Source organism: Pempheris klunzingeri, chromosome 14 (assembly GCF_042242105.1).
Source record: "Pempheris klunzingeri isolate RE-2024b chromosome 14, fPemKlu1.hap1, whole genome shotgun sequence".
NCBI classification, from domain to species: Eukaryota; Metazoa; Chordata; class Actinopteri; order Acropomatiformes; family Pempheridae; genus Pempheris; species Pempheris klunzingeri.
Genome location: NC_092025.1, coordinates 13576613 through 13591610, shown reverse-complemented (window position 1 = coordinate 13591610; position 14998 = coordinate 13576613). Strand labels below are relative to the sequence as shown.

Here is a 14998-nt window from a genome sequence, read left to right as displayed (position 1 = left end):
TTTGCTTCTGTGCACAATCACGGTTGTCTGCTTCAGATCACACCGGTGTGGATAAACAGCCTAAACTAAGAATCAACTTGTGGCCTGATTGATTTCTCCATCTTTGGACCCGCGACTTAAGAAACCCTCTTTTCATTTTGTTCTGACTCCGGGTTCAGCTGTGACGGCTGAAACTTCATTTGGCACAGAGATGTTCTCTCTCTTTTCTTCTGCGCCTGCCTTTAACCGTGCTGCTTTCACACAGTTTCTGCGCAGGGTTTATCTCTGCAGGGTGGACAAAACACAGAGAGCAGATAGATGCCTTTAATGTCAAAAGTCAGTGTGAAAATCATCACTGAAGTTAGCTTGCAGGTTGAGGATGGATTTTTGTGCATCATCTGAGGTCTTTGATGTCCTTCTACAGTATATTTTTCTTAATGCCTTACATGCAAAAAATGTGGTGTTTACCGCACTCAGCCTTCAGCCAGCAGAAACCTTAACAGCCATGTCATGATCAGAAGGAATAAATAACTTCTGATGCTGAACCCCTGGCTGCATTATTCTCATTTGGCTGTCAGTGCATCTTGATTTATATCAACACCTGATAACCTTTAGCACTTGACTCATGAGCTGTTTCCTGGAATGCTGCTTCCAATCCTCACCACCAGAGAGCAGTAGTCTATTAAAAAAAAATAATAACACCATTTCTTTCCTCAGCCATTTAGATGGAAGTCATGGCCGCATTTAAATGATTGATCTACCTTATTCAAATTCAGAGAAATGTGGGTGTTTCTTTCCTTTTTCTCTCTCTACTGGAATCATTTGGCTATACAGCAAGAAGGCAAATAATCTGCTGCATATTCTGATAGAGTTCATACAGTCTTGGTTGCATCCACCGCGTAACTAACTCTGTAGTAAATAAGTTTCTTCTTTTGCCTCAGGAATATTTGGTCTCAGGAATATAAACAGCTTAATTTGTACTCCACTGTGGCCTGCTATTCTTATCTGTTCTTACGCTCCACAAGGTTTATGTAGAAATAGAAAACATTTTGTGTGGAAGTCTGGAAAATACACTAAGAAGCACAGAATGTTTGATTGATCTTCTCTTTCTCTTCTCTTCTCGTCTCCATATTTCAAGTCACAGTACCGAGAAAATGCTGCAGAAGTATTGTTATAAAAGTTCACCTCCAACACGCCACAAGAGCTGACAACAGCCACCGCAAATTGACGCTGCCTGCAGGGCTGAGTGCTTTGTCTGATGTCTGATAGAGTGTGGCAGGCTTGTCCCTTATTAGACTCATCACCTCTGTGAAATCACATGAAATAGAGAGAACACGCTCTGTAAGGGGCATGTCACAAAGCCAACCAGCTGGGAAAAGTTTCACACCCGAGCTGTAAACAAGTCATTAATGCCTAACAATTCAGTGTGGTGGCTCTTCAAGATTCAAGGTAAAAGCCCCATCAGTTACTGTCAGCATATGTTGGAAACACAGATTTTTACAAATATGAAATACCCGGTAGTCCTGAGAGAAATGAATGCAAACTAGAGTGTTTTTTTTTTTACAGACCATGAAAGGGTAAAGTGGTTCACTGAAAGTCTTTTCTCACAACTTTCAGGGCAATTCATCAAGAAACAGAATCACAGATACAACAGATATTTACCCAATTCCCCTCTAATTCTTAATAATAACCTTGTCCCTCCAGCTGAAAGGCGAAAGCCTGCAGGGGTATTGTCATCTGTAATGTAAATGAGTGTGTGAGACGCAGGAACAAACTGGCGGTTTCACCAGACAGTAAACATTTACCAGAATGGCACTTTGTGTAAACTCACACGGTCATTGTATTGATGATTACAGAGCAGCAGAGGCGCTGAGATGCCTGTTTGGAGAAAAGAGTTACTGGTGTGTCCTCTGAATGCCTACTTCTTCACGACTGTAATATGGGAACAAAGACAGACCAGATGTGAATGTGTACGGATTGTATGTCCTTGTGTGAATGTGTGTGCGCAAGCGGGGTGATGGGGGTTTCCCTTTAGACTGTTAGCTGACCCAGACAAAAAACAGTAATTGCAGGTTGGTTCGGCGGTGAGGTGAAATCAGTGGTTTTGCATGTCGAGCTATTGCTTTTATGGGCTTCCTCAAGAAGCAACAGGTTCTGCGTGGTTATGGTGATAGTGAGGACAGAGCGGAGAGTGACAGGAGGAAGGCTCCTTTCATTGACGCTGAGAGTTGAAAGCGCGAGAGTAACAGCTGTGTGATGTATGTGCAGGAGGAAGCGGTGGAAGAAGTATTCAGGTCCTTTACTCACTTTCAGCACAGATGGCACAATATACAAATATAAAAATGCATGACAAATGAAAGTCCTGCCAAATTTTGACTTCAGTGAAAGTACAAGTTTAAAATGAATTTTACTATCAAAAGTAAATCTATACTCATTCATGCAAAATGTCCTGTTTCGGAGAGACATATTACTTCGCTGGATTATTATTTATGATGCACTGATATATAAGCTGCATTGTAACGTTGTAGCTGGTCAATTACAACCACTTTATAGACTTCAACTATATCATTGGATCATTTTGGACCAATCAAATGTTTTGTATGTACAATCTTTATGTGCAAAGCAGCTATAGCTAGCTGAAGTATAGTGCAGTGGAAATATAAAGTAGCATAAAATCACAATGCTCATGTACCCAAAAATGTACTTGATTTATTTCCACCACTGTGTGTATGCATAGGAAGTTTGTTCCTGTGGCTTAAATGTATTCACTTTATGAATAAATTCACATGGCATACATTATTCATTGGGGCTACGGGTCATATATTTAAAACAAACGTGACCAGTGATGTTCTCTAAAATCAATACACACCCTGCCGGACAAAAGCGCATTGTGATGTAAGAGCAGAATATGTTTCTGGAAAAACAGCCAGCATACTTCTGGTGTCACACTCAGCATTTGTCACAGCATCACTGCTTAAAACTCCTACCTCTTGATTCTGCTGGGACAAAGGTGTGTGGGTGGCGTGTGTCTACAGTGCTGCATTTGTTTTTTTGGGAGTGGGGGTGGGGGGGGGGGGGGGGCTCAGCCTTCTAGCAAGAACTAGATTTTTAATCATTACTCTTCCTGATAACCAGAAAAAAAACATTTGACCAGGCATTACAAAACCTGCTTCATGCATCCACATGCCAAACAACAAGAAGCATTTTCATACTGACTAACATAATGACACACATATGTAAAATTGATTTAGACTAATCTGCTCCGCTGTGCTACTGCCTCTGAATAACAATGTGTACTATATTGCTGAATATTCATTTGGCTTTTAATGGTGAATGTGGGCCCAACTCATCACAAAATATCTATTCAAAGTAAATTAGCTTTTAGTAGGTAGGGAATGTTTTTGTCAATTGTGGCATGCGTGCCAAGATTATATGCAAATGCTACAATCTGATGGGAACCTAAGCATCATACTGTCTCATTACCTGAAAGTTTTGAATCTTTCACATTCCCATACAGGCTCACACCCCAGAATCTCCATGTGTGGCCTTATCACAGAGGTGAAGCTGCTGTGCAAAAGGAGCCCCATGTCCTGTACTGTATGAATATGTCATAAGTCCGAGGCTGGACTTTGCAAAAGTTTCTGTGCACTCGGCAGGGATGAGCCAGATTTCCAATGCTAATTAGTCAGATGGGAACAGAACAAATGTTGAGGTGAAATAGACATCCACTTGTGAACAGGTGCCCATCATATTGACTCTTTTATATGTTTTCCTATGGAAAATAATTTGGTGGGAAACAAACATTGTAGTTTAAAGCTCCAGGTGAAAATGTTCACTAGTCTCTAATCTTGTTGACTTAATAATGATCTTTACGCCCCTCCTTTGTTCCTCATCACTCCGTCTGTCTCTCATCAGACATCAGTATCCAGTATAATATGTCTTGGCAACTCACTCCTCACATTGCAGATATAACATCCGTGTATCTGAATGGTTTCTCTCATGTAAAATCACAAGAAGAATGTTGTAGCACATATAAAGACTATGACAGCTGGAAAAGCCTGGGGTGCCATGTACTTTGAAATAACAAGGCACCGGGAGCCCTCTAATCACCTGCCATTTTAAACGTGGGTGGTGGTGAGCCAAGAACAAAATGTAGTCGGAAGCAGGACTTCTAAGGTTCAGGCTTATGTATGAACAGGAAGGACTTGGGTTTGTAAGAACAGCATGGGATGTTTCAAATATTCATGTCTGAAACGTGTAACCAGTTTCATGATGATAGAAAAATCTTTGCCCGGACCCTCTTTGATATAAGTTCCTGAACAGTACACCGTGCACATTTTTCTCAACTTATTAGATTAATGGCAACCATGCTTTTTGTTCGACTGCAACATTTGCCGAAGCCACTGCAAATCTGTCTCCACAAATGCCAAATATCAAATTAAAAAAACATGCTCAGCAAAAATGTTTAAATGCCAGAGAACTGATCACATCAAAAAGACTGTTTTCAGAGCAGCAGGAGCGACGTCTCTCATGACTCTCGTGCCTTGAAAAATGTTCCAACTTTCTGCACACAGGTCAGTGTTTTTCAGAGGCCCACATACAACTGCATTTCACCACAAAACAAACAGCAAATATAGACTGCATACATGAATACAAAGTAAACCAATCTTTCACTTTTATCAACTTAATTACAAGCTTTCGGCAGGAAGTGTAGAGTTACAGCAAATGAGGACATTAAAGAGCATTAATAAGCCAGCAACAAGCAGACTAATGAGTGTGTTGCTTTATTTAGGAAATAATGCCCAAAGTTGATCTCATCAGTATCACATCCATACATTGAATACAATGATCCCCATGTTACTTTTTCTTTTCTTATGCTCTTTTTACAGATTCACGTTAAGTTGAAATGAGGTTTGTTGCACTCGAGATTATCAGGAATTCAACGATTAGCTTGATGTAAGAAATCTTTAATACACCATATATATGCATAAATGAGCCTTTTTTGGGGGGGGGACAGTCTGGCAGTAGAGACACGAAATATTTGGAGAGAGGGAGAGAGTCAGATGACATGCAACAGTGATCCATGATCACAGTGGAGCATTTTGCAGATAAGCAGTCTGTGTCATAGATGCTCCAATAGGTTAACCCCTGGGCTTTGTTTTCTGAAAACGCATAATAATTATAGATTAGTCTGCTAGTGCGTAAAGGATCTGTATTAGGTGCAAGAAACAAATGGTTTAATTAATTCTACATAATTATTAGAAGACTTATTCTTAGCTTTTGCATTGTTAAAAGCATTCGTTCACTTTTCAACCCTTTAGTGAGTTTAAACGCTTTTATCATCAGAGCAGTAACAAAACAAAGTTAGTCAGAGTTATTTAACTTTCTCTTTCATTTCGCAATATTGTCAATCTCTGTAACCCTCTGGGCTACAATTTTGACATTTCTCCACATTTCATCAGTGTGTCTGTATGTCCACAGACGACATGATTATAGGATCTATGTTATGGAGTACTAAATATGCTGCTTGTCTTCGGGGCAATGTTATCTTTAAGCACCCATGTTATATCTTGAGGAAAAAAAAAAAAAAAAAGTCCACACACACGAGAAACTCAGTAATTGCCCTAAATGTAATGAATCACATCTGTGCACTTAAGCTCACCCTCCTCTAGGCTCCGCCTCACTGTGAATGTCAGCTGCACTGCCCATTGGAGATAAGGCTCACCTAACAAGCCCTTAAAACCCTCCAATATGTGCACAGATGGGCGGTAGCCCTTTTACGCAGGCTGTGGAGTGTCTGAAGTTAAAACTCCTGCGCGCTCTCCTCGCAGAGCATGTCGAGGGTCCGGGCGGACAGATGCAGGGGAGCCACCGTGTAGGCATCCAGCGGACTCCCAACAATCTGGGGATTTTTACCTTTTCGTATGAATAAAAACAGCCCGCTACATTTTTGAATATCGCCCTGGCAGAGTGGCTGTTTTCGGATAGTTTGGATGACATCCTTTGCCAAGATGTTCTACAGACTTCTCCTGTGTTTTTCAGTAACAGGTCTTGTTTCCGCGCAGCCTGACAGCACTGGATTATTTTACGCACTGAGATCTGAACTGTCAGAAGACGCGATCTTGGTGGCCAACAACGGAATACGCGTGCCTTTCGGGAGATCGGTCTTCATCGATCCCATCAATGATTTGGTGATCCAGACGCAGCCGGGAGACCGGTGCAGCATCACCGTCCTGGATAACGATCCGCTCTCACAGAGACCGGGGCATCTCTCTCCTAAAAAGTTTCCGTGTGATTTCGGTCCCAATGATGTCACATACTCCCACTACGGATCCAGGAGTCCGGCCAAAGACAGAGTGAGGCTGCAGCTCAGGTACGACGCGCAAACCGAAACTGTTATTATCCCGTTTATGATGGAGGTAGAAGTAGTTTTTACGCAGCTAGAGTTACTCACCAAAAACATGCCTCTCACTGTTGATAATCTCAAAGGGACCAGTAACCCCATTGATAAGAAGATTTTAGAGTTCACTTATGACAGAGACTCTCAGAAATGTGAGGTGACATCCCTGTCCGGTGGCAGCACGCTGCCTAGATATGGAAGACTCATCGACGGGGGTAAACTTTCCACAATGATGGACTGTGATGAATTCACCCAAGCTGACATCCGCTATGAGCATACGTTTGAGCGCAAGTCTCCCAACAGAGACTACGTCCCCATGGTTGTGGAGCTGCACGATAAGGAAGGCAACCTAATGAAACAGGAGTATTTCCATCTCATGATTCGGATCAAAGAGGGAGAGGAAAACACTCCCCCCAAGCCCAGCTTTGTGTCCATGATGATGATGGAGGTCAGCCAGTTTGTCATGACCGCCCTCACTACTGATATGCTCGCTGCTGAAGATGCAGAGTCAGACCCAGCTGAGCTTATTTTCAACATCACCTCTCCCTTATCTTATGAGGAGGGCTACATAGTCAGCACTGATGACAGAAACCTCCCCATCACGTCTTTCTACCAGAGAGACTTGCGTGACCTGAAAATAGCTTACAAGCCGCCCTCCTTGGACTCAGACACTGAGAGGATTTTCCAGCTGGAGTTTGAGGTGGTAGACACGGACGGGGCCGTCTCGGACCCCTTCGCTTTTATGATAGTGGTGAAGCCGATGAACACTTTGGCTCCTGTTGTGACACGTAACACAGGTCAGCTGCTGTACGAGGGCCAGTCTAGGCCTCTCTTCAGCGCCCACAACTTGGAGATCAGTGATGAAGACAACCTGGACTCTGTCTCCATCACAGTGGTGGATGGGCTGCGCCACGGTGACCTCATGGTGCTGGGCTCTCACAGGAAATTCTTCACACCTGCCGACCTTACAACAGGGGTTGTTGTGTACCAGCATGATGGGACCGATACGTACAGCGACAACATTGTCTTCAAGATGTCGGATGGAAAAAATGAAGTAGAATTCCTTTTTCCCATTACAATTGTTCCCACTGATGACGAGCCACCGATTATAAATGCCAACACTGGCCTGGTGCTATTCAAAAACCAGATGATGCCTATATCTCCACTCATGCTCAGCGCTGCAGATATTGATTCTGAGGACTCAACTATTAAATTCACTATCGTCCCTCCTTTTTCCACTATCGGCACGGTGCTCCTAAGGCAGTCAGACGCCCCAGAGGACCCCTCCTCTTGGAAGTTCAACGCTGAGGATGAAGTGTACGAGAAGGAGGTGACAGAGTGGCTTCAGAAAGACATCACTGATGGGAAGTTGTTTTACAAGCACACAGGCCCTCACAACACAGACACCATCATGGATCAGTTTGTGTTCACAGTTCAGGATGACAACGACCCCCCTAATGAGTCAGGAGAGAGCGTATTTATAATTCGGGTTTTACCCATAGATGACGTACCCCCTGAGCTGTACCCTGGCACCACCCTGCAGATGACCGTTCAGGAGTACAAGCTCACTCACTTTAGCAAAGAATTTCTGCGCTACACTGACTTGGACTCCGAGGACCGAGACCTCAAATACACAGTTATCCAGCCCCCGACAGATACAGATGAAAACAATCCAGTAGTGTTTGGATCTTTGGTTCTGACAGACAGCCCCGACACTGAAGTCACAGAGTTCACACAAGCTCAAATCAACCATCATAAGATCTCCTACGGACCCCCGGATATTGAGCTAGGGATTACACCCCACGTCGTGCAGTTTCGTTACAGCGTTGAAGACACGGCCGGGAACAGTGTAGAAGGGGCGTTCACTATCTACCTCCAGCCCGTCAACAACAAACCCCCTCAGATTACAAACACCGGATTCACCGTGTCCGAACGTGGTATGCATATCGTCAGTATTGCTGAGCTAGACGCCACAGATCTAGACACAGAGAGGAAACAGATTACCTTCACTCTAAGCCAGGCGCCTAAACATGGCCAGGTCCAGGTTGCGTTTACTGACTTAGAGAAAAAAGGAGTGTTCAGACTTGAGGAAATCTCAGAGGGGAAGATATCATACATTCATGGCGGGGAGGAGACGGTGAGTGATGATTTTCAGCTGGATGTCAGTGATGGGATTCATGTTGTAACTGTGACAGTGAAAGTCAATGTAAAGCCTGTGGATGATGAAACTCCAACCATCAGCCTGCCTGCGGGAACAATCGGCTCTCATATGGATGTGCTGGAAAATGGAGCCACAGAAATCACAACTAATGTCATTCAAGGCCACGATGATGACACAGATGACCTCCAGCTGACCTTTATTGTGGAAGATCCTCCAGTTTTGGGTGAAATATTGGTTAAAGGAGTGCCTGCCACTAGGTTTACACAGGCTGATATTATTAATGGCGTGGTTGTGTACGCACACACCGGCGGTGAGATAGGTCTCACCTCTCAGCAAGATGGCTTCAATTTAACTCTCACAGACATGTCCGATGATTGGACAGTAGGTGGCAATAAGGTCAACGGAGTCCACGTTCGAGTCACCATCCTTCCTGTTGACAGCCAGGCCCCTGAGGTCGGAGTCGGGATTCAATTCAGTGTCATTGAAGGGGAGAAATCTGCCATCGGCCCTCAGCACTTGAACGCTGATGATAATGACACTCCAGCAGATGATATCCTTTGCACCATCATTGTTCAGCCCACTGCCGGCTATGTGGAAAATATATCACCTGCCCCGGGCTCAGAAAAGTCCAGGTCAGGAACAGCTATCAGCGCTTTTACCATCAGAGAAATCAGGGAGGAGAATATCTACTATGTGCAGAGCATTCACAAAGGAGTGGAGCCAGTGGAGGACAGGTTCACATTTAGGTGCTCTGATGGCATAAATTTTTCGGAGAACCTTTTCTTCCCGATTGTTATCATCCCAACAAATGATGAAAAGCCAGACATTTATTTGAGGGAGATAGTTGTGATGGAGGGGATGAACATTGTTATCGACACGCCGATTCTGAATGGAGCTGATGTCGATATTCCACCCGAGGAGCTGACGTTCATAATTTCCAAACCTCCCAAACATGGTGCCATTTTAAACCAGCTATCCACAGGCTCAGTTTTGGTGACTAATTTCACTTTAGAGCAGATTAGGGAGGCATCAAGTATTATTTATGAGCACGATGACTCAGAGACAACAGAGGACAGCTTTGATGTCACTCTGACTGATGGAAAATACTCTGTGCAAAAAACAGCCATGGTTTTGATCATTCCTGTTGATGACGAGACCCCCAGAATGCTCATCAACGACGGCCTGGAGGTGGAAATTGGGGAGACCAAAGAGATCAACGAAAAATTGCTCAAAGCAACGGATTTAGATTCAGATGACAGTACACTCACATATATAATCCGGTTTGGGCCCGGTCAGGGTTTCCTGCAGAGGAAAATCCCAGCCGGGTCTCTAGAAAACATCACGCTCGGCATGAATTTCACACAAGCTGAAATCGATGCAGGACTTATACTCTACACACACAATGGTCAGGAGGGCATCCGAGACTTGATCAAATTTGATGTCACAGATGGAATCAACCCACTGATTGATCGTTACTTCTATGTCACTGTGGGCAGCATTGACATGGTGTTCCCTGATGTGGTCAGCAAAGGAGTGTCCCTGAGAGAAGGTGGCAGGGTGACTTTAACCACAGATCTCCTCAGCACCACTGACCTCAACAGCCCTGATGAAAACTTAATCTTCACCATCACAAGGACCCCCGTCAGAGGCCACTTGGAGTGCACAGATACTCCTGGCATGCCCATTGTGTCTTTTACGCAACTCGAATTGGCCGGCAGTAAGGTTTACTACATCCACACCTCAGACGATGAGGTGAAAATGGACAGTTTTGAGTTTGAAGTCACTGACGGCTACAATCCTATTTTCAGAACATTCAGAGTCTCAATTCTGGATGTCGATAATAAGAAACCTGTCGTTACAGTAAATAGCTTAGTGGTCACAGAAGGGCAGATAAAGCTGATCACACCGTTTGAGCTCACTGCTGAAGACCAGGACACAGCTGAGGAGCTGCTGAAATTCACAGTCACCCAGCTGCCTGTTCATGGTAAACTCCTCTACAACCAGTCCACCCCTGTCACCAGCTTCTCCAAACAAGACCTCAATGAAAACCTCATCAGCTACAAACACGACGGAACTGAGTCCTCAGAGGACTCCTTCTCCTTTACCATCACTGATGGCACACACACCGACTTTTATGTGTTCCCCGACACTGTGTTCGAGACTCGGCGCCCTCAAACCATGAAGATTACCATTGTGGCGATCGACAACGGCGCCCCCCAGATCGTGGTGAATAAAGGTGCCCCCACTTTGAAGATCTTGCCAACAGGTCAGCTGGGGTTCCCATTCAGCCCCAAAGTGCTGAGGGCTGAGGACAGGGACAGCAGCCTGGTCGCTCTGGTGTTCCACATCACCACTCAGCCCAAACATGGCTACATCGTTAACCTGGGACAAGGCAACAACTCCATCGACACATTTACTCAAGGTAAGCACTGAAAAAAAAAATACAGTATTGTAATGTATGACCTAATAAATTCCAGATAAAAGAAGGGATTTTGAAATGTAATCCGTCATATCTGGTAAACAAAATTACTGGAAAGGTTATTCCACTCTATAATATAATAACGAGTATCACAAAATGTTTTTAGTAAGAAAAATGGCATTAGTGTCAATCTGACATGAAAAAAATCCATTGAAATATTTTTTATTTTTTTACTGTATTACTTTTATTTCATTGCTTTTATTAATTTTATCTTATTACTTTTATTACTGTGCTCATTTGGCAAATTGACGAAGTTTTAACCATAATGTTTTATAATGAAATGATTATAATCCCCTAACATGTGACATAATAGTGAATTTTAAAGTTAAACTCCTTGCCTACCTATAAGTTTTGATCAACTTTTCACACTGTCTATGAAAGATTTTAATTCACAGAGTAGTAATTATTCATATGTGTGACAAATGCAGGCTTGGGAATTGCAATAGTTAACTTGTGGGTCTGATTTAGATGTGCCTTGCTCATCAAATCATAATTAGCAGACCAAAGTTAGAGGCTGATGTTTCACACAAATGTCTTGTAGACGGTTTGAGATGAATTATTTATCATTTCTACTTCTCTGGGGAAATGTTCACTTCTGATGTTCTCTACAGTGGTTTGTTAAATGAAGCAGGACAGAAGCAGATCATGTGAAAAGGTCAGTGCAGACCTTTTAGTTACAGGATGGCATTTGAATTGCAGCACAGTCTGATGGTTGGACCAGGTCAGTTTGATTTGAAACAATTTATTACAATTAGGCATGTTAGAAATGCATATAGAAAACATTCATCTGGTTTCTATCCATCGCCAGCACAGGGAGTGAGATAGGCAACGTGAACCATGTAAAGATTTTTTTTGTGTGTGCGACTGTTTATTGATATTGCAGACTGAATCAAGACAACAATGCCACTGATTAAGGCTAAAGGCGATGCAATCAAAGCGGTATTTTGTATCATGCTGCGACAATTAGTTGAACAAGTAAGAAAGTTCACCTGCTTGTGCCACCGCTTGGCGTCAGCTCAAACAGGTTCTGGGAAAACTGAGTGAAAAACGAGCTCTTCAGTCTGCAGGAGACGACGGACACTTCTGACAAACGCCGTGCGGCTGCAGTCTCTGAAACAAGAGGGCACAGATGAGACAGGGCGCGGCGAGAAAGAGAGGCAGAGGTTTAGAGGAGGGCGCAGAGAGAGCAAGTAAAGTGGAAGAGAGTGCAAAGGAGGCAGGAGGAAAGGGAGGAAGGGGGAGGTGTAGGTGGCATGAGAGAAATAAAGAATGAGGGAAGGAGCGTGAGAGAGTGACTGAGAGAGAGCAAACAGGCTCGTCAGAAGAATCAGTCAGGTGAAAGAGACAATCCCTCGCTCTTTATTTACTCATCCTATTTCCAGGGCACATCCCATGAGGCATTCTCTTTAAATATTTGATGAACATCGAGCCCCTGGTTCATAGTGTTGACTTTATATTTGCAAGGTCCTCCTGTTCAAGGCTGTGTCACAACACTCCGGAGAACATCCTCTTCCTGCCTCCCCTCCTGTACAATCAGATCGATACTCACTAATGTGAAAAGATGAACAACAATCTTAAAGTAATAAGAACACTCTTGCGAAACTCATCATATGATTTATAAATGTTTGTATAGTTTTTTTTTTTTTTGAAACACACGTCTCCGTGTTTGAAGGGAAGTAGGCGAGGCAGCAGCGACAGGAAGCCACTAAGAGGTTTAAGATGCGTCCCAGCCAAGAGTCAGGGGTTTATACTTTTATGAACCTCCTTCGTCTGACATCTATTATTGAAGGAGGTGGTTCGCAGGGGCCAAGCCCTTTCACAGTCCTGATGATTTTTCTGCACTGTAATAGACGTTTCTGGAGAATGGTGGAAAAAAAAATGCAGGCAGAGCCCTGTAATTCAGAGAAGTTGGGGAAAACAGCTGTGGAAGTGTAGGTGCCCGCCGCAATCCTGTTTTTAACATTCTTACCCTCGTCTGTCATTAAAAGATCCACTGTCACCTGGTTTTCAGGGCTGTTGACACAGAAAGCTGGCAGGTTCAGGATTTGAACGTTGTCTGTTGGTTTAGCTCGAGCAGTCTCGGATTTGAGGTCGTGGCCTTATCGTCCTGGATTACAGATGCATGACTTTCAGAATGCTTTCTCTGGTAGAAAATTGTTCATGCTGAGTACTGATAAGGAACTAAATCAGTGTGATACTAGAGACCTGCTGTTACCGAAGCTGATATGGTGCTGAGGCGGGACAGCTTCCATCTTTGAGCAATTATTCGACAGAGAGAGTGTTTGAACAAACCATAAAGCCACAATACAGCTTCAAAGAGTGTTTGAGGCTATTTCTGTAGCCAGCAGTTTTTTTTTTTTGTAATCTTAAAATGCAAATTGTTTCATAAATATATTTTTAAGTCTTGACAAGGACAGATCTCTTCGATATACAATTTATAATTAAGCACCACCTTGCTTTAAGTTGGCGCAAGGTGACCGTTACAATTTTCATCATGTATCATCTCACTTTCAAAAGACAATGTAACCCTTAAATTTAAAATGCAGAGTACACTGGCCCTCATTTGCATTCTGCCATTAACTACATCAAAACATTTGTTGTTGTTTGTGTGTTACTGTGATTTTTTTGTTTGTTTTCTTCTTTTTGTGCTTCTTCCATGCCTGATTTGTATACCTATTTTATCACTTAACTAAAAGTCACTTTCCTGTTACAGCTGATATTCATGACTTGAACATCTGCTATGTGTTACGGAATGAAGAAAATGCCACGTCTGATGTCTTCCATTTCTCCGTTGAGGATAGTGGTAAGATTTTATCTTTATATTTGCATTGAGCTTTTATCCACTTGTATTCTTTTATGCACAGAAGCGAAACACTTTGAGCAGAAAAAAAGGACTGAATATGTTACAGAATGACATTTCAACAAAATATTGAACCGGCTAACGTGAAGATCAGACCTGTCAGTTTTGGGTGTGGTATGGTCTCTCTAACCTTTAGACTCATCTGTTCAGGTGAATCTGTAATGCTCCTCTTCTCTCTGAGTTGTCAGGGTTCAGAGAATTACTCATTACTCATACAGTAACTCACAACTCATAACTGTGATGGACCTGCCAGTCAGCTGTCAGGCATCATATCCCAGCTCATAGTGAATTTAATTTTGCTAATAGTTTCTGACAGATTTTTACGTAGAGTTCAGTAAAGAATATTTTTGACATTTCTATTGTTTTTATTCATAAACACTCTGCTGGAGTGAAGCCTTCCCTCTGTCAGCTTCAGATGTATTAAGTGACTATTTGCACTGACTTCATTCGATTCAGGATTTGCCTGTAAAGTTACCTGCCATACAGAGCAGCAGTGCAGTTGTGCAGACGTGGGTCAGAATATCAATTTCTGACAAATATATGTAGGCTGACAGAAGCCCTTTGTCTGTAAGCGCATACTACAAATGATGCTACATCATAGTGTATTAGCTTCCTGGTGAACCGATAAGGCTCCCAGGCTCATCAAAGATAGAAAACTTATTTTTGTGGTGCAGACATTAACGCACATCATTTTCACAGTTCAATGATTTAATGAGACTGCCTGTATAATTTGTGAATATTACTGCAGGATGTGTCAAGTAGAATTACTGTATATTCTCTCGATGCAAGGCTGATATCTCAGGGCTTTATTTTGCCAGCTCGGAGAAGAACATTCGAACAACATGTATCGAGCAATGAGGGCTTTCACTTAGAGAAAAATAACATGCTTTTATTTTCATGTATAAAATCCTGTCTAATACGAATAGCCTCAGAAGCATTATAACTGTAAATCACTGATTTGTGCCCTCTTTAAAGTCTGTGAATTTTGTTCTATATGTCTGCTTGAAATGTGCATGAAATTATCGTCCATTTGCCAAGGCAGCAGCTAATTAAGCAATCAGCAGATGGGAGTCTCGCATATAAAATCCCTGCGAGTGAAGGGAAGCTCGAGAGGTGGTT

At 42.9% G+C, this 14998-nt stretch overlaps 1 protein-coding gene across 1 annotated transcript in view; it reads left to right on the top strand.

Moving 5' to 3' along the window:
• Positions 1 to 5990: 5990 nt before the first annotated feature.
• frem2a (FRAS1 related extracellular matrix 2a) overlaps positions 5991 to 14998 on the top strand; it is a 50196-nt gene continuing 41188 nt past the window's right edge. Inside the window, exons 1-2 of the mRNA XM_070843698.1 lie at positions 5991 to 10962; positions 13733 to 13822. Of these exons, the coding sequence (XP_070699799.1) occupies positions 5991 to 10962; positions 13733 to 13822 (5062 nt within the window). The remainder of the gene's footprint in view (positions 10963 to 13732; positions 13823 to 14998) is intronic.